Source organism: Nycticebus coucang, chromosome 12 (genome assembly GCF_027406575.1).
Source record: "Nycticebus coucang isolate mNycCou1 chromosome 12, mNycCou1.pri, whole genome shotgun sequence".
In the NCBI taxonomy this organism is placed as follows: Eukaryota; Metazoa; Chordata; class Mammalia; order Primates; family Lorisidae; genus Nycticebus; species Nycticebus coucang.
The window spans coordinates 67289913-67314401 of record NC_069791.1 but is presented as its reverse complement, the minus strand read 5'-3'; the positions used below and the strand labels follow the sequence as shown (position 1 = coordinate 67314401).

The window sequence follows — 24489 nt, the reverse complement described above, 5'->3', positions numbered from 1 at the left end:
GCTATGGCTTCAAATAATCCTCCTGTCTTGGCTTCCCACAGTGCTGGAATTATAGGCTTGAGCCACCACATCCAGCCTAAAACTTTTTTTTGGCAGTTTTGCTGTGTTGCCCAGGCTAGAGCGGCATCATCACAGCTCACTGCAACCCCAAACTCTTGGGCTCAAGCGATCCTCCTGCTTCAGCCTCCTGAGTAGCTGGGACTACAGGTGTGTTCCACTATGCCCGCTAAGTTTTATAATTTTTATAGAGATGGGGTCTCACACTGGTGTGCAGGCTGGTCTCAAACTCCTGGACTCCCATAGTTTAGGACTACAGGTGTGAGCTACCAAACCCAGTTAACTTTAAAATATTTAAAAAGACCAACAGCCAAATATAATCATTGCAAGGAATCCAATTCAGAATGGCAGGCACTGATGTGGAGGGAAAGGCAGGGGGCTGTACCCTTCTGCAGGACAAAGGTTCGAGTCCTCTGTCTCTAGCCCAGTCATGCTGATGCCCCTATGTTGAGGGTTCAAGGCTGGGAGACATCCTGTAAAAGCACTAATAATAATAGCACAGGTAGAGTGGGAGCTGGGGAAGGAGCCTGAGACTCACCATTCCAGGATAAAAAATGCCCAACTCTGCGGGACCCAGAATTCATCGCCAGCCCCCAGCTCCGTCCCTTGTGGAGCAGGGATGTGGGTGGTCACTGAACCCACCGACTCTTCCACAGCTCCTATGACCGCCAGCCACTTTGCCTCCGCTCTGGCTATTCCCTGTGCTTGGGCACCCCTTCCTTCCAAGTGTGGCCTCTGCAGCCCCAGGTCCTCTTACTCCTTGACCTTCTGCCCTACCCACCCCAGGACGTCCACCCGACTTTGGCCCAGCACGGACCCACAGAAGCTGGAGCACGCGGCCCACTCCTGGTCCCGGCCCCACTCTCCCCGCACGCCCCCACTCCACAGCTAGGGCTGCCTCCTCCAGCCCATGGAGGGGGTCATCGCCTCCCTCCACCGTCTTGGGATCCAGGATGGTTCCGGGGACAGGCGCCCGCAGGCGCCCCCCTGAATCACTGCTGAGTTCGGGGGAGGCGGTGGTTAGAGTGGCGGGACCTCCTGGCATCTCCGGGGGCTGCCCGGGGCCTCCAGGGCGGGCGGGGGCGTCGGCGTCCTGAGCCGGGCAGTGAAGGGCCCACGATAGTCCTGGACGTTGAAGTCTCGGCCGCACACCCCACTCGCACCCCTCCCCAGCTGTGCAGCCTCCGCGCGCTCCGAGACGCCGTGCCGGTGGCCCGCGCAACCGGAAGTGCCCCCCGTGGGCGCGCGCGGGGCGGGGCTGGCCAGCAGGACTTCCGGTGTCCACGCGCCGCCGCCGCGCACCTCCAGGGCCGTCACTTTGTGTAGCGCGGGGCGCGCAGCCGCCCGCAGGCCCCGGCTCCGGCCTCGGCCCCGGCCCGGCCCCGCCGTCCGGCCCGCGGCTCGGCCGGCGCGGCTCGCGCGGTGAGTGGCCTCGCGGGGCGGGGACGAGGGCGGAGGCGTGCGCGGCAGGTGCGGCGGGCCCGGCTCGGGGGCGGCGGCGGGGCCCGGGCTGCCCCTCGACGCCCGCCGCCGAGGCCCGGGGAGGCCGTGACGCTCATCGGGCCTGGGCCTCGCGCGGCTCCAGCCGCGCGAGGGTCGGGCCTTCAGTGGCAGCTCTTCAGCGTCACGCCGCCTGTGGACCCCTGCCTGAGCCTGCGCGCTGAGAACGGGCTCTGACCCCTTGAGCCAGTCCAGGCAGGCAACGCCGAGTGGGCGGGCTGCGGAGGATACGCGCAACACTTTAGGAGGTGGCCGCTGCCGCCTCCGCTGCAGGGGTAGGGTCTGGCCTCGCCACCCCTGGCGACACACCCATCCATGAGGGGCTGTCACCGCCTCGGTCTCTACAGGAGGTGGAGGCCCAATAAGCTCTTTGAGGGCAGTGAGGTGGCTTGGCTGTTGCCAGCAAGAGCCTGCTTTGTGACCTTGGAGGGGCCTTGTTTGAACCTTGCCTCATCTGCAGTTAGAGCCCCTGTGGGCTGCTCTGCTGTCTTCTGTGGCTGGTAGGTGGGTAGGGAAACTAATTTCTAGGGTTAGATGGGGTCTGGGCTACCCCATGTGGTAGCAGAGGTAGGAGGAGGCTGGCCTTTGGTCATCACCTGAGGGGTAGAGGTTAGAAGGCAGGGGGCAGGGAAGGCGCAGGCACCAAGAGGTGCAAGTTCCTAGCTCTACCTGTGTGAGGAGACCTTGGCATTCGGTTTGGTTCAACAAGTGTTGGCAAGTCTGTGGAGTTGTCCAGAGTGGTGAGGGGGCTGCCTTCTGGGATCTGGGATGGCTTCCCTGGATACACCTGCTCTAGGAGCAGACTCGGGAGAGAGGGGGATTCAAAGTCCATGGATAAACAGTGAGGATGGTAGTGGTCAGGAAAAGAAGTCTTTTTGGAGGACTTGAAGCCTTGAAGGGCCATGAGGTCGGTGGGCTATCTAGAGGGAGAAGGGGACTAGGTACAAGTGTACCCACACATTTCTTACACCCCTAGGTGGGTTTCCCTGGGGTTGGGACTTTCGTGGAGCATTTCTAACAGTTTTCAAGCTTTACTGCTTCTTTCTGTCCTTGTTTCCCTCCTTTCTCTTCTTGGAAGCTGTCTTGTCACCTTCAGTTCTAAATGTCTGCAGCACCGCATCCTAGGATGCAAAGCCCCACTGGAAATGAAAGTCTGGAATGGCCCAGGGATTTATGTTGATGAGGCTGCTTAACCTGAACCCCTGTGGCTTCTGACCTGGAATCGGATGCCAAGGGAGGAGTGAGCAAAGTAAGTTTCCAGTGGGTTGACAAACTGGAAAGAGAAGGGAGAGTTTGCGGGTCTGGGGCTGGCAGAGAACACAGGGTCCGAGTTGTAGGAATATAAACTTGAATGTGTTCTCTGAGGGTCCATTTTTCAGAGCATTCTGTTCTGGACCTTGGGTTGGGGCACATGAAATGGCTCTTGCTGCTCTTTGCAGGACTGTCCTCCCCCTTCTCTGGTCATTGGTGGGTAGACTTCTTGGGATAAGGGACTTTTTTTTTTTATTTTTTTTTATTTTGTAGAGACAGAGTCTCACTTTATGGCCCTCAGTAGAGTGCCATGGCCTCACACAGCTCACAGCAACCTCCAACTCCTGGGCTTAAGCGATTCTCTTGCCTCAGCCTCCCTAGTAGCTGGGACTACAGGCGCCCGCCACAACGCCCGGCTATTTTTTGGTTGCAGTTTGGCCGGGGCCGGGCTTGAACCCGCCACCCTCGGTATATGGGGCTGGCACCCCACCGACTGAGCCACAGGCGCCACCCTGGGATAAGGGACTTTATCCTGTGTTCTCTTTGGTGGCACAGACTCTTCCCTGCTTCTAGGGTGTATTCCAGTTTGAAGGACCCCCTCCAGCAGTGGTCAGCCTGTTCTGGAACAAAACAGTAGGGCTAAACTGCTGCGTTTTAGAAATTCCCTGTCCCATTGACTGTAGGCTTTACAGTTATTTCTTTGATAAGTTCTTGCTGTCCTGGATTTGATTGTACTCAGTCAATAAGACGGTTCCATAAGTGTATTAAAAAAACGTAATGGGCTTGGCGCCTATGGTTCAAGCGGCTAAGGCACCAGCCACATTCACCTGAGCTGGCAGGTTCAAATCCAGCCCGGGCTCGCCAAACAACAACGAAGGCTGCAACCAAAAAATAGCTGGGCGTTGTGGCAGGTGCCTGTAGTCCCAGCTACTTGGGAGGTGGAGGCAGGAGAATTGCTTGAGCCCAGGAGTTGGAGGTTGCTGTGAGCTATGGCACTCTGCCCAGGGCAACAGCTTGAGGCTCTGTCTCAAAAAAAAAAAAAAAAAAGTAATGGGTCACCCTGAGCAAGAGTGAGACCCCATTTCTAAAAAATAGCCAGGCATTGTGGCAGGCACCTGTGGTCCCAGCTAATTGGGAGATTGAGGCAAGAGAAACAGTTGAGCCTGAGTTTGAGGTTGCAGTGAGCTGTGACGCCATGAAATGAGACTCTGTCTCTGGGCGGGAAAATATGTGATGGGTGCAGCATGGTAAGGATACAGAGAATCATGTGTAACAGACTCAGGGCTGTCTCCAGGAGGTCATTGAAGAAGAGAGGAAGAGTTCTTTGCATACGCAAAGGTTCTGAGATGGGATGAAGATGGGGCCACTTTATTCCAAAGACATGAAGCTTTCTTCTTTTGTTGGGTCCTCACATATGGCAGCCTGGCCTGTGGGAATATGAAGTGGTTAGGCAGGAGACAGCTCTTCTTTGCTTGGCAAAGTGTCTGGGCTCAGCTTGAATTTGCAGCCTGAGGCCTGGCTGTGGAAAGACCTAACTCTGGGCCTCAGGTGGGTGGTATTTGGGAAACTGCTGCTGAGAGTTCTCAGTGCTCCAAGGACTGGCAGGGCCAAGTCCTCCTGAAGGTGGCGGTAACATGTGGCAAATGTGTTCCTACCCTTTGGGCATTTCCATGCACCAGAGACTGTGGGGACGTCTGGGAGAGGCTGGAGGCTGACTGGCCATGTAGGCATAGGTCTGTGACCTAAGACTTTGGGGCCAGTGATTCTGATGGGGGCCAGAGTTAGGGAGGGGGCATCACGTGGTGGTTGGGCAGCGTGACATTAAAGACAGAGGTGGCTTCTGGATGCCAGCATGTCCCAGCCCCTGGACTTGAATGGGCCTGTGTGAGTACTTGGAGTTGCCTGGCTATTACCATGTGAACTTCAAAGCAGCTGCTAAAAGCAGCTCAGAAAATGAACATCTGCCTTATTAACAGGAAAGTGATGGGTTTTGGAGAACTAATCACTAAGCAGTTTTCTCCCATGTGTTCCTGAGAACACCAGGCTAGGTGGTCTGAACTGTTCTCATGAAGGGCACCCTGTCTTGCTTTAGGTGGCTGATGCTGTCTGCTTGCAGAGTGGGTGAGCAGAGTGGACTCCATTGCTCATTGTAGGTGTGTCACCTGACATTTCAGGATTCTCCTGGGGTTTCTGCCCTTATCCCCAGGATTCTGGGATAGGCTTGGCTTTCATTAGAAATGGCCCTGTTTGGGTTTGTGACACTGATGATGTGGGTCATTCTAAGGTGTATATCCTGAAAGGAGCCATAGAAACTGACTTATCAAAAACCATGGTTAAACCCTGCCCTTAGGACACCATGGGGGCTGGTGAGGGACATGGACAGCCTCATATTCTGCTGTTCCCAGGGCCCTAGGCTCCAGACCAAGTGGCAGCATGGCTGTGTCTCCTCTGAGGACCTGGGCTAAATCATTTGTGACATTGGTGGGAGGGTAGGACCCTGTAGTCTCTGGGCTTTGGCATGTCAGCCTTCAGGAGTCAAGTCCCCACACATGAAGAAACATCACGGGGCATGTTCCATCCTATGTGCTGGTCCAGCAAGGAGCCAAGTCTCCCTGATGCACAGAATGAGGGGAGAGGGAAGACGGGGTAACACCTGCTCTCCCCATCCCATAGGAAGAAGCCTGACCCACTGGCTTCTCAGTGCCCGCCTTAACCAGTGGTTGCACCACCCCTTCCCACTCCATTGTGCCTTGCAAGTACATGAAACCTGGCCTCTCCTGGATCTCTTCTCACTTTCTGCTAGCCTGCTTCCTGTAGAGGACCGGGTAAGCTGCTTTTTGTTGTGTGCATTAGGTGGGCTCTTCCTTGTAGGCTACCCTTACCTCTTTCAGCTAATTGTGGACCCCCCTCGGGCTGTGTTGCCCTGACTCAGTGTTCTTGTGGTCCTCAGGGATAAACATTCTGGGAAAATGCCTGATTTATTCCAAGAGAGAGCAGTGCACCAGGTGTGTGGTTGCTGGTGAGAGCTGAGACCCGTGTCCCAGAGGCCCATGGGGAGGGGCTCTTTGGGCCACCTTTCTGGGTACAGAATGTCTCAGTTATTCAGCATAGGTTTGTGGGAAGAGCTGGATCTTCCCTCATCTCTTGGTTTCAAATACATCACTGGGGAAGTAAATCTTGCCCCATCAAAGGCAGGTGGGAGACCCTGTAAAGGGCCCAGCATGGTGTGCTGTGAGCAGCCTCTCACCCTGTGTCCATCTGTTCCAGGCCCAGTGGAGGCTCTCGCCCAGGGAGAATGGCAGCCCTTCACAAGATGCCAGACTCCCCAGCTGCCCAGCTGGAGAGGGTTGAAGATGGGTCTGAATGTGATGCTGATCAGGAGGAGGAGGAGGAAGAAAAGGGGGAAGAGGAGGAGGTGGGGGCAGATGAGGAGGAGGAGGATGACGTGGAGGAGGTCCTGGCAGAGGAGCAGAGTCCTGCAGTGGGGACCCAGGAGCAACTTAGCCATGGTGCTGATGCCAAGTCTCCAGTGCTTCAAGAAAAGGGTAAGAAAAAGGAGCCCATCCTCAGGGAGAGAGGGGAAGAAGGTGTGAGTGGGGATGAGCTGAGGGAGCAGAGCTGGGCTGTAGGGCCTGCTTTAGAGATGAGGGACTGGCTGAGGCTCCTGCCCCTCTTTGCTAGCTGGGCAGAGGGAGCTAGGCTGAGTGCTGAAGAGCAGCTGGCTCCTAAGAGAGCTTTCCCTCAGCCCTGCAGGCCTCCCAGCTTCCAGCCACTCCTAGGAATGAGGACCTGGAGGAGGAAGAGGAGGATGAAGAGGAGGATGAGGAGGATGATGAGGAGGATGACTTTGTGACAGCTGGGTCTCAGGTGAGTTGCCCTCTTCTGTTTGGAGCTCAAGTAACCCAGGCAAGGTTTCCCCAGGGAGCTTTGGCACCTGCTGTCCTGGAGACCTCTGTTAGCAGCAGCAGCAGCACTGGACTGCTCAGGTCAGGCTTAGGTGCTGAGATGACAGGGCTGCGGGAAATGGCTAGGCATCCAACCCCAAGCCCAGGGGATATGTTTCTCTTTTCCTGGGGTCTAGTCCTTCCTGGGCCATTGGATTGTCCTGATCATTTTCGCCACCACCCATTGAACTACACTGTGCACAGTCACTTCAGAAGCATGGCTCTCCCCCGTGGCCTAGCTGTTCCTCTCAGCTTGCTGCTCAATTAGGTCGGGCACCAATGCCCACACTCACTCGGTGTCACTTGTCCACCCAGGAGTGGGGCCTCACACTAACTGTTAATGTGGCCACAGTCTTGGCTTGAGCAAGACTCTGGGGCCTGGCTTTATTGCTCCTGGCCTCAATGTGAGTCCTGGCTCTGCCTGGTATGATCTGGGTTGTCCACCTTCTTTGAGCCTGCGTCCCTAATCTCTAGCTGGGATTGGGTCCATGCTTCCCATGGCTGTGGTGAGGCCTGGAAGCTCTCAGTGATATCTGGGCCTTGCCCCCTGAGACCCACATTACAGAGCCTTGGTCCATTTTCACTGGCTGACTGTCCCGTGGCTTTCCTTGTGGAGCAGCTTAGGGTAGTATCTGGGGCTGTTTTTTTCAGGGGCTGGTGACCTTTGAAGATGTGGCTGTGTACTTCTCCCTGGAAGAGTGGGACAGGTTGGATGTAGAGCAGCGGAGTCTCTACCAGGAAGTCATGCAGGAGAACTATGGGATCCTGGTGTCCTTGGGTAAGAAAGAGGCCTAGGTCCCGAAGAGGTTACCTGGTGTGATGGCTGCTAGGGGCTTAGCTGTCTGAGAAGAGGCTTCTCAAACTCCTGGGTCTTGGCAAAGGTAGATGCTAGGGCTAGCCCACCTCCTAGGGAAGCCCTAGGACCTGGCTTCTGGGTGGGGTGAGGGTAGGGGATGTTTTGGGATCCCACTGTGGTCCAGCTATACCCCAAGCCAGGAGGACACGTTCTGTGGAGTTGCGTGTCCAGCTCTGGTGTCTATGCCGCACATTTCCTGAAGCTGTGAGTGAGCTGGGAGCCTCTTGCAGGTGGAGGTGTGTGGGAAAGGCTCAGGGAGGAGGGAGTTTGGATCTTCTGGAGCAGAGTGTGGGGAGGGCCAGTCCTGGGCATGAGTCGAGTGGGGGTGGGACCCACAGAGCTGCCTCCAGCTACCATCTCTTCTCCTGGGCAGGATACCCAATCCCCAAGCCCGATCTAATCTTCCGGCTGGAACAAGGGGAAGAACCTTGGGTCCCAGATAGCCCCCGTCCTGAGGAGGGAGACATTGTCACTGGCGTCTACACAGGTGAGCATGAGGTGGAATTTTGTGGGGTTTGTGCTGACACAGTTGCTCAGAGCTATTACAGACTTTGGCCTTCACCCAGCTTTCTGTAGACCTGGTACCTGGTCCCTCTGATGATCTAAGTGCTGAAAGCCTGAGGTTTGGAGCAGGCTTGCAGAGACACTGAGTGCCAACCTCTGTCCCTGCAGCTTGGCTCCTCTTGGTTACAGCTCCATAGAGGTCCTTAGAGAACCTAGAGGTTCCTCTTAGGAAACATAAAAATGAGTCTCTGTTCTCACCTTGGAGACTGTGATGTTTTTTGTATGAGAGGGGCCAGTGGTCAAGTAGTAGCTGGCATACAACCTGACTGGGTCCAAGGAGCCTGTGGACTGCTGCTGAGGCCTTGCTGATTCCACAAGCTCAGCTGGTCCTCTGGCTTCTCTGCCCATTTGGCTGTCTCTGCAAGAAGGGTCCTCCTCAGGCTTCCCTGCTCTCCTTGGAAGGCCTGTGGGCAGGGTTTTGACCTGGGTGGGCAGTTCAGAGCCTTCTGGAGAGCTCTTGGAGGGATAAGTACAGGAAGCACATGAGATGGCAAATTTCTCTGGAGGCATCTGACCTGGCTCCGGCTCTGACTCTTCAACTCTGAGCCTTAATTTATTCATCTGAAGAATAAAGAATTTGAACTAAACCCATAGTTTCCTACCTGAAGATGTCGGAGTCTTGGTTGTGTCAAGGTACTTGGTGGAGTCTGTTATTCTCAAGGGTTTCAGGAAGTTTTGTTGCCTCATCGATGCGTGGATCTTGGGTCTGGGTGACACCAACCTAGGGAAGGGCAGCTCATAAATAAAAATACAGAAAAACATACTGCAATAACATGCCTACACATGTATTCTTCAGAATATTTTCACGACATTTGTGGTTTTCATGATAGACCTGTGAGGACTTTACAAATGAGGAATTAGACTTTGACCAGTGTTTTTCAACCTTTTTATCTCATGGCACATTTCAACCTATAGTTAAACTTCCACAGCACACTTAGGTTGATTAAAAAAAAAAGGGGGGATATACTTAACTGTGCTTTGAACTTCTTTCAAAAATAATTTAATGATCTTTAAAAATTTCACGGCACACCTAAGATTTTCTCACAGCACACCAGTGTGCCACAGCACATGGGTTGAAAATCACTGGCCTTGACACTAGCTGTTAGGGTGGGTCAGGCCTGTTTTTAGTGAGTCTTCACTGTATTGCATGACGCCTTTCCTGCCTGATTCTCCAGATTCTCAGAGACTCTTGGAGTCTTTCCTGGGCTTCAGAATTTGGCTGGCAAGAAATATTGCTGCTTCCAGGATGAGGCTGGGATGTAGGTGTGATGTTCCCCAGAGGACCTTACCAGGAGGTGTGCTCTAAATACATGCACATCTCAGAAAGCCACTCAGAGGGGAAGGGGACACAGGCCTGCCTTGGCTAGTCCCTCAGTGCACAAACGGGATGTACCCTGTTCTCCATGCCTCCTTAGGGTCCAGGGGTAGAGCCTTTTTCAGGCTGAGTGGAAGTGATCCCTTCAGTCCTTGGGAAACACACCATGTGACATCTGGCTGCGGCTTGAGGGCTCCCTGAGAGGCTGGTCAACTGGCCGGGTGCCCCCTGCGATCAGTCATGCTATTATTCCACCCTGACCATCAACAGAGTCCTCGGTGGGTGCAGGGACCCCGGGCAGTCGTCAGTGTGTCATGAGCTTTCATGGAGGGATTGTAGTAGCAGAGACTGTGCACATCTCAGGTTCAGCAGAGCCTTATGGGGTCTTCCTTCACCACTATGACGACAGACTGTTGGCTGAGCAGCCTCTGTGCTCCACCTCCCCCATGTTCATTTCTGCTCAGCTGAGCTGGTGGCCAGTGGTGGGTCTGGGCAGGACAGATGGTAACTCTTCTGAGGCTGACAGTTTGTTTCCAAATTGTAGTCTTGTAAGACACGTGTGTTCCTTTCTTGTTCTTCTGTACTAGTTGGGCCACACATGACAGCTGGACTCTGGTGCATCTCCCATCCACATGCCTGCTCCTTCCTGAGTGCTGCTGGGCCTCACTTCCCTCAGCTGTGTACCTAGCCTCCTGCCTCTAGTGCCTATTCACCACCCTCACCTCTTCCCACCCAGCCCTTTTCCTCATCAGCTTAGATTGCAGGGTCCTGCTCCCTTGTGAATGCCCAATGTGGTTGCCTGGCAGATCCCTGCCCGTTTGACCCCATTTCCTGCTGGCTCAGATATGTACCAGGGCAGAGAACATGGCCAGGGGAAATGGTGCTGTGGTAACTGCAGGCTTCATGTGGCTATTTCTCCATGTTGGCCTGGGGGTCCTGTCTTCTGTCCCTGTGGGGCACCTTCCCTGCCCTCTGACAAGGACACTTACTAACCCTAGTTTCCCTGCTGTCTCCTGGCTGTTGTTTCCAGCCACCTTCTTCTGTCCTCACTTGTCTGTGGGCTCTGGGAAGGTCTGGGTCCTTTCTGTTCTTTCCCAAGGTGACCTCGTGAGGGGTTGGGGCTCTAAGAGCTACTTGTGCTTAGAGCATGCACAGCCCTCAGCACACCCCAGAACAAGCCTGCCTAGGTGTTTGCTTCCTTGTTTTCTCCACAGCAAACTTGTGCTCTGTGAGAGCTGGCACTGTGTTGTTCACTCCTGTGTGTCCATGGCATTTAGGACATGGTGTCAAATCAGGTGTCAGCATAGGGCAGCTTATAGGTGCTCTGGTGGCTCTACCTGTTGGCTTCTGCTTCCTTAAAGTGGAGGATAGGAGAGAGACAACATACAGGATTAAACTGGTTTAAACATTACACAGGAAAGGGTACAGATAAAGCAGCAAGAGGTAAAGACACACAGTTTTGAGAAAATCCAGTAGTAAGAAAGCAGTCTGTGGCACTGAAGAGAAGCTCAGACCATGACTGCTAAGCCCCCACACCCCTCATATGGCCTAGCTGCTGTCACAGCCACTTGCAGGTAGAGGCTGTACTAGCCCTGGAGATTTCTACCTCACAGAGCCTGGGCTGGGCCTGCCTTCCTATCAGGGAGGTCCTGTCTGTAGCATAAGGCTTCCCTTCACTTTGCCATGGCCTGCTGGAGGACACTGGATGTCACTGAACCCCTTTTTTAGTCCCCAAGGGATAAGGGGCTCAGGCCCTGTCTTGCCTTCGACCCCTGGCAGAGGAGGGGATTCTCGAGTGCCCAAAGCATAGGGTCTAGTCAGGCTTCAGAGATGAGATGTGGGAGGAGGGCTGGTAGCTTCCCTTGGCCTGGGAGGGCTTTAGTCTCCCAAAATTGCATGCAAAGAAGTGGCAGTCCTCTGCTTCCTCTTAATGCATAGTTGTTGGAATTACATCCTCAAGTTATAACAGGCCTGATACCTGTCCTCAGAAGAAAGCCCGCCTTATGGTGTGGCCAGGAGGGAGATGGAAGTGCAGAAACTGCCCATGCCCAACATACATGTGTGGCTGGTGCTATCCCATCTCCCTGGAGCCCCGTGGGAAGGGAGGCCTACTAATGCCTGCAGATTGGGGCACTCACCCTTGTCCCCAATGAGGGGACATCTTGAGTTTGTGTCTGGGTGGGGGAAATTTTGTGGCATGGGGAGACACAGATGTAGTGAGGGCAGGAAGCAGATGTTGGCTTGACTCAGGGAACTGACTCCAGAGCCTGCATCACCAGAGGGAGAGAAACAGAGTGGGTAGGTCAGAGTAAACCCATTTCTCTGACTCACTAGGAGCCTGGTCATGTTGGGCCTAGAGCAGTGTTTTTCAACCTTTTTTTTTTTTTTTTTACACAGAACACTTGAACCTATACTTAAGCTTCTGGAGCATACTTAAATTATGTTGATCAAAAAAAGAATATACTGACTGTGCTTTGAACTTCTTTCGACAATATTTAATGATCTTTAAAAATTTTTACGGCACACAGGTTGAAAATCACTGGCCTAAAGGGCAGGTCTCTGGGTTTCCAGACAGAAGTTGCTCAGAGATGGGAGTTATAGATGGTGGCACGGTGCTCCCGTTGATGTATTTGGGGTGTTCTGAGCAGCCCTTGGCCCTGCAGCAGGTTGCGGGATGGGGGCTTGTGACACCTACACCAAGCATGTGGCCTTGGGGTCATTCTCTTCCCTGTGGCCTCTTATTGGTGCCCTACACAGCCCCTGTCCTGTGCCTGGGGCAGGGCATATACTGGAGGTGTTTGTGGGGGGCTCTACTGAAGGACTTTGGTTGGCCCCTGGGATTACCACCAGCCTCCTTTACAGTTAAACCAGGACCTGGCAGTGGGAGCAGGAACAGGGAGCCTAATATTCTGTTTATGGGATTCTCGGCAGAGGACCGCTTTTCCCATATTCAGTGATCTCTGTGCATCCAGGGCCCCTTTACAGAGCTTTAACTCTGCACCAGTGGCTGGTGACCAGGAAAGGTGAACCGGAGGATGGCTCTAGCTTTGTGAAATAGAGCTGCACAGTGGCCTGTTTAGGGTTAGGGAGCTGGTCCCAGCCTCATAGAGAAAAGGCCTTACTTGGGAATCTGTAGCCCCATGTGCTCCATGGAAAAGGAGGAATCTGTAGCCCCATTGTCCAATATCTGAGGGGCAGCCTGTGTGACAAGAATACTAAGGATAAACAGTAGGGGGAAGACTCAGACAATCTACGCAGGGGTCCTCAAACTTTTTAAACAGGAGGCCAGTTCACTGTCCCTTAGACTGTTGGAGGGCCAGACTATAGTTTAAAAAAAAAAAAAAACAACTATGAACAAATTCCTATGCACACTGCACATACCTTATTTTGAAGTAAAAAAACAAAACGGGAACAAATACAATCACACTGCCTCATGGGGCCCATGGGCCACAGTTTGAGGACCCTTGATCTACAGTGACACAGGGCAGTGGGGGCCACCTAATTCTCGGAACAGTAGTAATACTTCCGTAGCACCATTGTAGGTGGCTATTCATTTATTTACTCCTTGCAGCAGTCCCTGAGTGAGGTTACAGGTACTATTATAAACCCATTTTACATAATAGGGAAACTAATGACTTGCCCAGGGTCGTGCTGTTAGGTGGTACAAGTGGGATTCAGACCCAAGCACAAGACAGAGCTGAGGCAAGATCAGCTCAGATCTCTTGATCTGGCCCATGCAGTCCCACGAAACTGAGCAGAGTGGGGGCTTCATTCCCACGGGAGAGTTTTCTTTGGTGGAGCACAGTGGAACAATGAGCCCATATGGAAAACTCAATAGTAAGATTTTCAGGGGAGGAACCTCTAAAGACCATCACCATCAGATATTACTCCCATTAGGAAGCCACGGTGACCTGATGTTGGCATTTGTAGAGGAAAGTGGAAAAGATTCTTAGTGATAACTGATGTCTGAGGTCTTTAATTCATTCCCTTGGCACCTCAACTTAATGAAGTGGTCTTTATTTTGACCCATTTCTCTGACTCCTATCACCTGCCCCTTCATGGGGGGTTATCTCCACTTCATGACCCAGGCTGTGAAGGTATCCTTGTGGCTAAGCCCTACTAGCTTTGCCCTTCCCAGGCAGCTGACATTAAGCCTCTGATCTGCTTCTGCCTTTTATCCATAGTTCATTATGGTCTCTTGGGATCTTCCTGGAGACCTAGCTAATCATTACCTGAGGCCAGTCTTTAGGAACAAATGTTAGGTACAAGAGAGGTGAAATACCTGCTCCCATCTGGGTCCACCTCTCCTTTTCCCTCCCTTGTGGTTCTGGCTGAAGCAGCCATGTTTTACCTTCTGGGTTCGCCATCCTCTGGCTGCCCTCTGCCCTCCAGGGATGACAAGTGGAGCTCATAATCCTGCACTTCAATCCAAAAAGGGGTTTTGGATTTGAGAGCCAGGAGACTCCCTTGGAACCCTGTAGGAACTGTTATACGGACATCTCCACTCCAGAGCCTACACCCTGGCAGGAGCATAAAACAGGAGGGCAGAACTTGGCAAGCTGGTCCCTACCTAGCAAGAAGCCCTGAGGGTGCAACCAGGCCTTCTCAGGGGCTGGGATACCCTTCCTCATTTTCCCTGAGCATCAGTATGTGGCTTCTGTCATCTACAATTTAGATGCGGTCCCACATTTATTCCAGTTAGACAAGGGGCCATACTAGCTCATGGACTCCAAGGAGAGGGTGCGGAGTCATGGGGACCGGGCCCTCCCTGCAATCTCTGGGCTGCTGAGACTGCTGGCAGCTTGGCCTTCATTTGGCCTGGGTATCCAGTTCTTTGAGGCTTACTTATCCAGTAGATGGTCACTGATCCTTGGCTGGATCCTAAGGTCGCAGATTCAGCCCATAAAATCTACAGTGTTTCCCAACTTGAATTCCCTTTGCCTTGAGATCTCTAACAGCGACTCAAGACCTGCATCTGAGCCCAAGGGTAAGATTGTTTTTAATCCCTCCATGAGCCCAAACTGGCTGTCTTCTTCCCATCCCCTTCCTGCAACTCTTCCCTGCCCCCTGGGGTGCTCCAGCCTTCCTAGATTTGGAGAGAATTGCAGCAGAACAAAGAAGGGTGTCCAGCGAGGAGGAATGTGGCCTATTTTGTGCCACATGAAGGAGCACAGTCACATCCCATTACTCACTGGGTGGCCATGGGTGGCAGTAAGAGGTAGACTCAGCATAGTCACAATTTTTTTTTTTTTTTTTTTAAGACAGTCTTGCTGTGTTGCCCTTGGTAGAGTGCTGTAGCATTACAGCTCACAGCAACCTCAAACTCTTGGGCTCAAGTGATTCTCTTGCCTGTAGCTGGGACAACAGGCATCTGACACAATGCCCAGCTATTTTTTTGTTGCAGCTGTTGTTTCAGCAGGCCCAGGCCAGGTTCAAACCTGCCAGCCTCTATGTGGCCGGCACCCTAACCACTGAGCATGGGCACTGAGCCTTCCCCCCCCGCCCCACACCTTTTTTTGAGACAGACTCTTGCTTTGTCACCCTTGGTAGAGTGCTATGGCATCACAGCTCACAGCAACCTCAAACTTTTGGGCTAAAGCTACTTTTAGAGATGGAGTCTTGCTCTTGCTCTGGCTGGTCTTGAACTCTTGAGCTCAGGAGATCCACCCGTCTTGGCCTCCCAGAGTGCTAGGATTACAGGTGTGAGCCACCGTGCCCAGCTGTAACAAAAATTTTCTTTTCTTTCTTTCTTTTTTTTTTTTACAGTTTTTGGCTGGGGCTGGGTTTGAACCTTCCACCTCCGGCATATGGGGCTGGCATCTACTCCTTTGAGCCACAGGTGCTGCCCAACAAACTTTTTTCTTTTACTTAAAGATTATGTTTACTGTAATAATATAATCATACTAATTATAGAGAAGTTACCAGAGAGTATTACAAAGTATGAAAAAATGAAATAACCTATTATCTTTTTGTATGATTTTTTTTTTCACAGTTGAAGTCAGGCATATGCAGTTCTGTGGTTTTCTGAGTGACCCTAGGTCACCATATGGAATGTCATCTGCAACACAGACTGCACTGAGGCTCCCTGGGACTTCTGGGCTGGCCCTCCCTCAAGGGTGGATTCAGTGGTCCAGGCTCACTAGCCAGATGACAGTTCAAACAGTCCACACAACCTTCGTAGTGGACCCAGGGTGGGGTGGGGAGGAGTTTCCTACCCTACTTGTGGGAGCGTGAGCCTTCCAGGTGTTGAGATTCAGAGGTGTGCTATGGCACACTGGTTGGCTGCTGTGGACATAGTACGAAGTGTAGAAGGAAAGCAGACACTCCAGTGTTCTGGAAGGCCTAGGGCTGCTGCAGGCCAGGCATCTTCCCTTGTGTTACCTGGGTGACTTAAGGTCTGCTCCATAAATATTAGTTCCCTTCTGGGTGTGTCACGATGGCAGGTATATCAGCATTCTCACTTCATAGACGAGAAAACCCTATAGACCTGACTCCGTATCTGTGCTCTGTGCTACCTATGCAGTCCCCCAGGGAGGTGGGGTGGGGAAGGGGTGGGCAGAAGGGAGGTCAGGGGTGCAGCTTGGTGGAAGAGGGACAGAATGGCTGAAACCCAGAGATGCCTGGCCTTTTGTTATGGGAAGGTGCTTGAAGCTCACCTACCCCCCTTTTAGGCAGCTTGGGGCCATTTTCTAAATGCATAGCAGACTGAAAAAATCCAAAGTAAGGAACAGCCTAGCAGGGAATCCTGGCATCTAAAAGGGGGAAAGGGATTCAAGAACCTGCACACATAGTCATTGGCATCTGTATAGGCCTAGGCAAGCTGGGCCCACTGCCCCCTCTGTGTTTCCTTGCCTAAGTGAGCCTTTGCTGGTTCTGCTCTGGGAGTGAGTGGGAACTCCCTGGCTGATGAAGACCTGGAGAGACAGGGGATGCTGACCAGGGCTTAGGTGCTTACAAAGGCAGGTCCTCAGCAGCTGGGCCCAGGCTGTGCTAGAGCCTTGAAGCCATGGAGCTAGAGCTCTGCAGGAGGCATGGGCTCCTGGAAAGATGGCCCTGGTGTCTCTTCTGGGCACAGAAGCCCTGTTATGGGTTTAGCCTTGAGTCTCACAGGAACCTGCAGAGAAGCTCACCCACTTCTTAGGAGTGTTCTCCTAAGCAGGGAGGACAGCCTGAGGAGGAAAGGAGGCAGTGGCACTCACCTAATCCCAGCACTCTGGGAGGCTTAGGCAGGAGGATTGCTTGGGGCAGGGAGTTCTAGTGAGATCTCATGTTTACGGAAAAAAAAAAAAATTAACCTGGCCTGGTGGCACAGCACATAGTCCTAGCTACTTGGGAGGCTGGGACAAGAGGATTGCTTGAGCTCGGGGGTTTGAGGTTGATTTGAGGTGGGATGATGCCACTGCATTCACTGTACCCTGGGCAACAAAGCAAGACCCTGCCTCTTAAAAGAAGAAAGAAATCCTGGTTTTTCTAGGAAAGACGCCCACATGTTCCTAACTCCTATTAGCAAAGTTCCCGAGAGCAGGGGCTGTACAGGGTTGGGGGTGGACATGTGTGTCCTTTCACCTGGGTGAATGGAAGTGCCCAGTTTACAACTGGAGGGAAGTCTTGTGACTACAGAGCTTGGCATTCAGCTGAAGCTGTGGGTTCTTGGGACAAGAGTCTGCCAGGGACTCCTGTCATGTTCTCTTACCTTTCTCTTGTGCCTTTAGGAGCATGGTTCTGGACTGATGATATGGAGGACCATGAGGAGGAAGACGATGAGGACTTTCTGGCAGAGGTGGCTGAGGAGGAGAATGAGCCCCCAGGGCTGTGGTCGGCAGCCTACGGTGTGGGGGACGTACCTGGGACGTGGGGACCTGACGACTCCGATTCAGCACAGACTACAGATGGGTGGGGACCTGACACAGGCGGCCTCGGGATCCTGGCTGAGGGATCCGAAGTGAAGGCCTTCCTGCCTGGCCGAGATCCGGGTGCAAACCTCCTGTCACCCTGGGCGTTCCCAGCCACAGGGGCTGTCCCGGCCGGCCGGCCAGAGACCACGTGTGACGTGTGCGGCAAAGTGTTTCCACACCGTTCGCGGCTGGCCAAACACCAGCGCTACCACGCGGCTGTCAAGCCCTTCGGCTGCGATGAGTGTGGTAAGGGCTTCGTGTACCGCTCGCACCTGGCCATCCATCAACGCACGCACACTGGCGAGAAGCCCTTCCCATGCCCGGATTGCGGCAAGCGCTTCGTCTACAAGTCGCACCTGGTCACGCACCGGCGCATTCACACCGGCGAACGGCCCTACCGCTGCGCCTTCTGTGGCGCGGGCTTCGGGCGCCGCTCCTACCTGGTGACGCACCAGCGCACGCACACGGGCGAGCGGCCCTACCCTTGTCCGCATTGCGGCCGCAGCTTCAGCCAGAGTTCGGCGCTCGCGCGGCACCAGGCAGTGCACACGGCCGACCGGCCGCACTGCTGTCCTGACTGCGGTCAGGCCTTTCGTCTCCGCGCCGACTTCCAGCGCCACCGGCGCGGTGGCGGTTGCGCGGAGCCCGGTAGCGACGGCCCTCAGCGGGAGCCCTGCGAAGCGCCAGCAGAGGCGGGGCCCGAGGAAGTTGAGGCCGGGTCCGAAGGGCCTGAGGCGCGCGAGGTGGACGGAGAGCCTGAGCCTGAGGCTGAGAGTGAGGCGCGAGACGAGGCGGCGACAGAGGCACCCACCCCCCGGAGAAAGGAGGACCTTGAGCCAGACAGGCGGTTCCTCGAGCTGGGCAATGGTCTGGGGGAGGGCGAAGGCCCTTCCTCTCACCCGCTCGGCTTCCACTTTCCCGTGCACCCCAAGTCCTGGCTCCACCCGGACGGCTTCCCCATCCTGGGCCTTCCCGACTTCCGGGAGCGCCTGCCTACAGATGGGCGACCCTTGTCAGGACCCCTGGGGGGCCCGCTCTCTCTGGTGGAGGGCGCGGGGCTGGCTTGCGACCCTTTTAGCGTCGGTGGGGCCGGGGGTGGCGACAGTGGCGGTCTGCGCGCGTTTGGGCCCGCTGTCGGGGGCCTGCTGGCTGAGCCGGCGCCCGTCGCGCTGGCGGAAGAGGAGAGCCCGTGGATCTGCTCCGACTGTGGCAAGACGTTCGGGCGCCGCGCCGCTTTGGCCAAACACCAGCGCTACCACGCGGGCGAGCGGCCGCACCGCTGCGCCGACTGCGGCAAAAGCTTCGTGTATGGCTCGCACCTGGCGCGCCACCGGCGCACGCACACGGGCGAGCGGCCCTTCCCGTGCCCCGAATGCGGCGCGCGCTTCGCGCGCGGCTCGCACTTGGCGGCGCATGTGCGGGGCCACACAGGCGAGAAACCCTTCGTGTGCGGCGTGTGCGGCGCGGGCTTCAGCCGCCGCGCGCACCTGACGGCGCACGGGCGCGCGCACACGGGCGAACGGCCCTACGCGTGTGGAGAATGCGGCCGGCGCTTCGGACAGAGCGCGGCGCTGACGCGTCACCAATGGGCGCATGCCGAAGAGAAGCCACATCGCTGCCCCGACTGTGGCAAGGGCTTCGGCCACAGTTCGGACTTCAAGCGGCACCGGCGCACGCACACGGGAGAAAAGCCCTTTCGCTGTGCCGACTGCGGACGTGGCTTCGCGCAGCGCTCCAACCTGGCCAAGCACCGGCGGGGCCACACAGGCGAGCGGCCTTTCCCGTGCCCGGAGTGCGGCAAGCGCTTCTCACAGCGCTCGGTGCTGGTGACGCACCAGCGCACGCACACGGGCGAGAGGCCCTACGCCTGTGCCAACTGTGGCCGCCGCTTCTCGCAGAGTTCTCACCTACTCACCCACATGAAGACGCATCGCGGCGTGGCGGGCGCGCCTGGGCAGGCGGCGCCTCCGGACCCCGTGCCCAAGGCCCAGATGCCTGCCAAGGCTCCGCCGGGCACAGAAGCAAGCAGCGGGCTGGGGGAGCGCGGTAGCACTCTGCTGGAGTTTGCGGGTGGCACGAGCTTTGGCTCCGAGCACCAGGCGGCGTTCGCCGGGCCCTCTGGCGCCTACGAGGAGAGTGTCCTGTGAAGGGCCCGAGGCCCACGGAAGCGCAGCCTTCTAGGCTACCGGCCCCTCCCCTGAGCGGCTTGGGCGCAGGTCGCTGCGCGCCCGCGCCCGGCTCCTCTGGCTTTGGGGGGCCGAGGGTCCCAGTCCTAGGTGCGGTGCCTTCCCTCACCTCCCGGCGCACCACCCTCCGCCCCACCGCTTCGGGTTTTCTTCCCGCCTGGTACCAGTGAGTTGGGCTGCTGCGCTCCGAGCTCGGATGGCGGTGTGGGGAGCGCTCGGGGAGAAGAGCAGCGCCCGGAGACGGATAGGGCGGAGGGCGGCCACCCCAACAAAGACTACGACATCCCGGGTCTGTGCTGTGAAGCAAAGCGGTAGGGATGGCAGGCAATGCTATTTATTTTACTTGGATTCCGATTTGGGTGGCCCGGGGAATAAGAGGCATCTGAGGCTGTAAGTGGGGTTCACAGCAATGGCGTGGCGCCCTTGCGTCATGGGGGAGGAGGGTGGTAGACGGAAGAGCAACCGGCTGCTCTTGGGAGCCCCCCCTGATGCCTAGGCTGCTGGTGGGATTTAGCTGATGACTTCTTCCCATTCCCGGTGGGAAACTGCAGGGCCCCTCCCGTCACTTGAGGGTGTTAGAACCATGCTGGGGGTGGGGTGAGCCTTGCCGGTTTCCAAAGGATGGAGTTCCTGAGCTCTAACCCCGGGAGATGGAGATACAGATGGGAAAGCTTTTATTCTGACTGTAGATATTTATTTCCATCTCTTGTATGGCCTGAAGAATCTGGGAGGAGGAGAAAAAGCCAGAAACCAAATTTGTGGTTGGAGTGGATGGGTTACAGGTGTTTGCAGGATCCTAAGGGAGTTTAAAGCCTTATTCTCTGCAGTTGCTCACTCTCCTCACTCTACCTGAGCACTGAGACCAGCCAGGTGCTAGTCTTGCTGGTTTAGTCTCAGCTGCCTCACTTAAGTCCTTTGGTACTCTCACCTCTGGCAACTGGAGGTGGTATACTCAGACATCTTTGAGGTGCCCTGTGCAGGCTCTCAGACCTGAGCCCTGCTTTCAATTCCCTGGGCTGTCACCTCTTCTCCAGCAGGTGGACATGCCCAGCCCTGCCATTCTGAGCCCAACGCTCATTTAGCATAAAGTGACTGAGGTTGGTCGAAGGATCTTTCCCACATCCTACAATTAGTGCCCTGCAATGTCCACAGGGCCTTTTTAACTCTGCTTCTCTCATTATTCTACGCTAGAACAAATAGTGTTTCTGTTTAGAGTCCCATTTCACAGATTGGTCACTGGAGGCACTGAGGCCCTGGGTGGTTAGCATAGTGGCTGTCCATGTCTGGGGGATGTGTGGACCTGAGCCCATGGGTCAGTGACAAACCAAGCACCAAACTATGCAAGACCCCTGCCTGCTGGGCCCCCCCACCCTTCAGACTGGGCTATTGAGAGCCACTGGGCAGGCAGCTGAGGTTCATGGGAAGCCCTCTCCTTTCATGCATCTTAGGCTGATGTGAGTGGGGCCAGAAGACAGATTTTGATGCAGCTTCATTCCTTTTTAGACCTAGTTCCTTACATTTTAGTGTAGACATGGCCTTGGAGGCTGAGAGCCAGCAGCCAGGCTGCTAGGGGCTAAGGGCGGGGTAGGAGGCGCAGTAGTCAGTGGGTGGGAGAGGGCCTGTGTGGTGGCGGTAAGAATTTGCCCAACTGGGTAAGGTTGTGGGGTGGGGTGGTGAGGAGGGCAGGAATCCCAAGGAGGCATCAGAAGTGTGGCCTCTTTCTCCTTGGCTTCTGCACTATGGGACAGGAGCTTCAGAAAGGGCCAAGATCAAGGTGTGCTCGGGAGCTTGATGTGTCTCAGTTCTAGCCCCACATTGCTGGGGTCTGGCACCGTCCTTGTCCCTCCTGGGCCAGCTGCCACTGCCCTGGCCTGCTGCTGTTGGCAGGAGGACCTAGCTTTAATAAAGAGTGGAGAAATGAGCTTTTTGACTGGATTCCGTGTTGTTGCTGCTGCTCTGTTGCTGTTGTCAGGGAGGCTCCTACAAGACCTCAGGTTCGTCTTGTTTCTGCAAACATTTCTTACGAGTTTCTCTTTTAAGAAACTAGAACTAGTCCTAGGATGGCCCATGGGAAGTCAGCCCAAGATAAGTTTGGCCTTGTCCTGCCTGTGTCCACAATGCCCCATTGGCGCCTCCATGCTGCCACATGCTTGTTGTAATACATACACCTATCTTGGGAGATGACTGTGTTTAGGATGATGATAGCCTTCCATTGGTCAAAGTGAGGGGCCAGGTCCCCTTCCTGGTTTTCCTCAGCGGCCCCAGCCTCACATGGGTTTATCTTGTGTCAGTACTACAGCAAAGTGTACATCCTGGCATCGCCAGACACCTTCCTTTAAATTGACTTTTTTATTCTTACCACATCTCATCCCCTGATTGATTCTGACTCTGCCATACTTCCCCTGTATGTTTGGAAAATATGAACTGTTAAGTAAATTTTATTAAGTGTGATTTAGAGAGATCAGGACAGAGCAACCAAATGCTTCAATTAAAAAAACAACAGACTTTTTTGAGTGGCAGACAAATACTACAACCTAGTCAAAAAGTAGATGGCCTTGAGGATCTTCAAATCTATTCAGAAAAGCTAAAGGATTCCTTGATAGAGCTTAACAATGATCGTCTAGCCAAATACTTTTTTATCTTGTCGAGGGAGGCGGGGAGGCTATCCCCAGTTCTGTAGTTATAGAAAAAATGTAGACACTCTTCATTGCTAAGGAGGAAGGAAACCCCAGTGGCCTGAGAAATGTGACCTACAAAAGGTGGCACTTGCAGGGGTCACAAAGTTCTCAGTGTCCCTTTCACCTCCACCAACCTTTGTTTTCATTCTCTTTTGCTGGTTTCCCCAACCTCCCTCCTCTTCTGATTCCTTTTCTCCTGACCTTGTCACTTAATTATTTCAAACTTCTCGTTTTTTTCTTTTCTCTTAACTGCTACATATGGAGTATGGTATTTTGAATTATTTGGTTATATCTATCAAATAAAGCTTTATGATCTTTGCTCAATTTTTTTCTTATAAAATACATACTAGTTGTAAAATTTTCAACCCCCTTTGTCTCTTAAACAGTCACAGTACATTCATTGAGGCATGTTTATTCTACGGGTGTGGAAATGTTTTAAAACTAGAAACAACTTTACATATTGTCTTGCTTGCAACCTGCTTTTTTCATTTAAGAATATGTCATGGACTTTCTTACCCAGTAAGAGCTACCTCATTCATTTTGTCCACTGTATCATAGCATTTTATTCTGTGGATATACTGTAATTTATGTAACTACCCAATTCATGGGTATTTGGTTATTTCTGATTACTCACTACTACAAACAATGCCACAGTGTAGATTCTTTTACACAGATCTTGGGGGTAGTTATGTAGATTTTTAAATCTTTTTATATGAGATAAAATCCTAGAAATGGTGTTTCTGGGTCAAAGGGCATGCATATTTAAGTTTTTGAATATAGCTGAATTGCCACCAAAAAAAGGTTAACTCCAGTCCAACAGCACATACTGCTAGTGCAGAGAGCACTGATGGTCACACAGCCATGCCAGTGCTGGGCAGCTATAGTCATTTGTTCTTCATTTTATAGAGGTGAGTGGCTTGCATTTTCCTACTTTAACATGTAAATAGGTTATTTTTAAAACTCATGGTATTTGCTTAGGTATTTCTGTGGCTACTGATATGAAATATTCCCACCCTGTCCCAGTTAACTTCTCTCCCATCATGGCCCTCTTGGGATTTCTGAATTCATGACTTGTGCTTCCTGCTGTAGCTTCTCTGCCAGTTCCAAAAGGAACCCCGAATCAGGCCAGGGGCCATTAGGGAATCACATTTCCTTCTGTTTATTCATTTATTCAGAAAGATCTATGGGCATTTCCCTGAGCAGATTTCTTAATAAAAGAATTTGTTCTGTAAAATTTAGACTCAGGCAAAATACTCAAGGATCCTGAAGGTCATATGTGACTCCAAGGCTGTAGGTTTCCTATCCCTACAACTACCTTCTGAGTGAGACCTGGCCCTTTTCTGGCATTCAGCAAACAGCCTAGTTTGAGACCCCATGCCAGGAGAAGTTTCGGTCAAGAAACACCTTTGAGTGACCACACCTAGGAGGTGCTGGCCATGAAGGTGAAAGATTGCTTGGGGCCAGGAGTTCTAGGCCAGCCTGGGCAATGTAGCAATGCTCTTAACAATAGCAACAAAAAAAAATAAAGAATGATCTACTTATGGTCAATTTGCTTTATCTGTATCTCTCCTTTCTCCCATCTCTCCCAGGGCCTGGATTATTTTGAGGAAAATTTCACACATTTTATATCATTTCATCTGTAACAATGACAATCTGTGTATCTCTAAAAGGCAGTGATTCTTAAATGTAAAACATAATACCACGTTCCCATCCAAAATTACTAATAATAATTGCTTAATATCAACTATTCAGTAGTCAGATTTTCCTGATTTCTCATAAGGGGGTGTGTATGTGTATTTATTTATTTATAGACAGAATCTTGCTCTGTCACCCAGGCTGAAGTGTGGTAGTATGATCATAGTTCACTGTAGCCTTGAACTCCTGGGCTCCAGTGATCTTTCCACCTCAGCCTCCCCAACAGCTGAGAGTACAGCCATGAGCCACTGTGCCCAGCCTGTGTGCAATTTAAGTTTGTTTAAATCAAGATCCAGATACAGTCTTTGCACTGCAATTTGTCATACCTCTTAGTTTCTTTTGATCTGTAGGTACCCCTACTCTTTTGTCCACCTTGAAATTTATTGGAGAGACAAGGTCTTTGTTCTGTAGAAGTTCCCACAGTCTGAACTTCGCTGAATGAATACTCCTGGTGCCCTTAAAGTGCCCTTTTGCCCCAAGAACTGAGCTCTCAGCCATCCCAGCTCACTCCTAGGCCTAGAGCCCATGAGTCTTTTAGTTCTAAGTAC

At 53.3% G+C, this 24489-nt stretch overlaps 1 protein-coding gene across 5 annotated transcripts; it reads left to right on the top strand.

Annotated features, from left to right (window-relative positions):
• The first annotated feature begins 1488 nt into the window (after positions 1-1488).
• Positions 1489-22809, top strand: ZNF316 (zinc finger protein 316). Of its 5 annotated transcripts, XM_053556795.1 has the most exons (9): positions 1489-2057; positions 2636-2806; positions 5482-5633; positions 5759-5813; positions 6076-6353; positions 6554-6675; positions 7404-7530; positions 7982-8095; positions 17200-22809. In XM_053556795.1, the coding sequence occupies exons 5-9, from the start codon at positions 6104-6106 to the stop codon at positions 19527-19529; spliced, it is 2943 nt and encodes a 980-aa protein (XP_053412770.1). In that variant the 5' UTR covers positions 1489-2057; positions 2636-2806; positions 5482-5633; positions 5759-5813; positions 6076-6103; the 3' UTR covers positions 19530-22809. The 5 variants fall into 5 exon arrangements, with proteins under 5 accessions (XP_053412770.1, XP_053412766.1, XP_053412771.1 ...); XM_053556791.1 differs by lacking the exon at positions 5759-5813; XM_053556796.1 differs by lacking the exons at positions 2636-2806; positions 5759-5813.
• The last annotated feature ends 1680 nt before the right edge of the window (positions 22810-24489 follow it).

Excerpts from the sequence above, each read along its gene's own strand:
- ZNF316 (XM_053556796.1), top strand. The coding sequence starts at position 6,104 with ATGGCAGCCCTTCACAAGATGCCAGACTCCCCAGCTGCCCAGCTGGAG. Across the intron at positions 7,531-7,981 it reads TGGGATCCTGGTGTCCTTGG|GATACCCAATCCCCAAGCCC; the intron begins GTAAGAAAGAGG and ends TCTCCTGGGCAG. Across the intron at positions 8,096-17,199 it reads TGTCACTGGCGTCTACACAG|GAGCATGGTTCTGGACTGAT; the intron begins GTGAGCATGAGG and ends TTGTGCCTTTAG.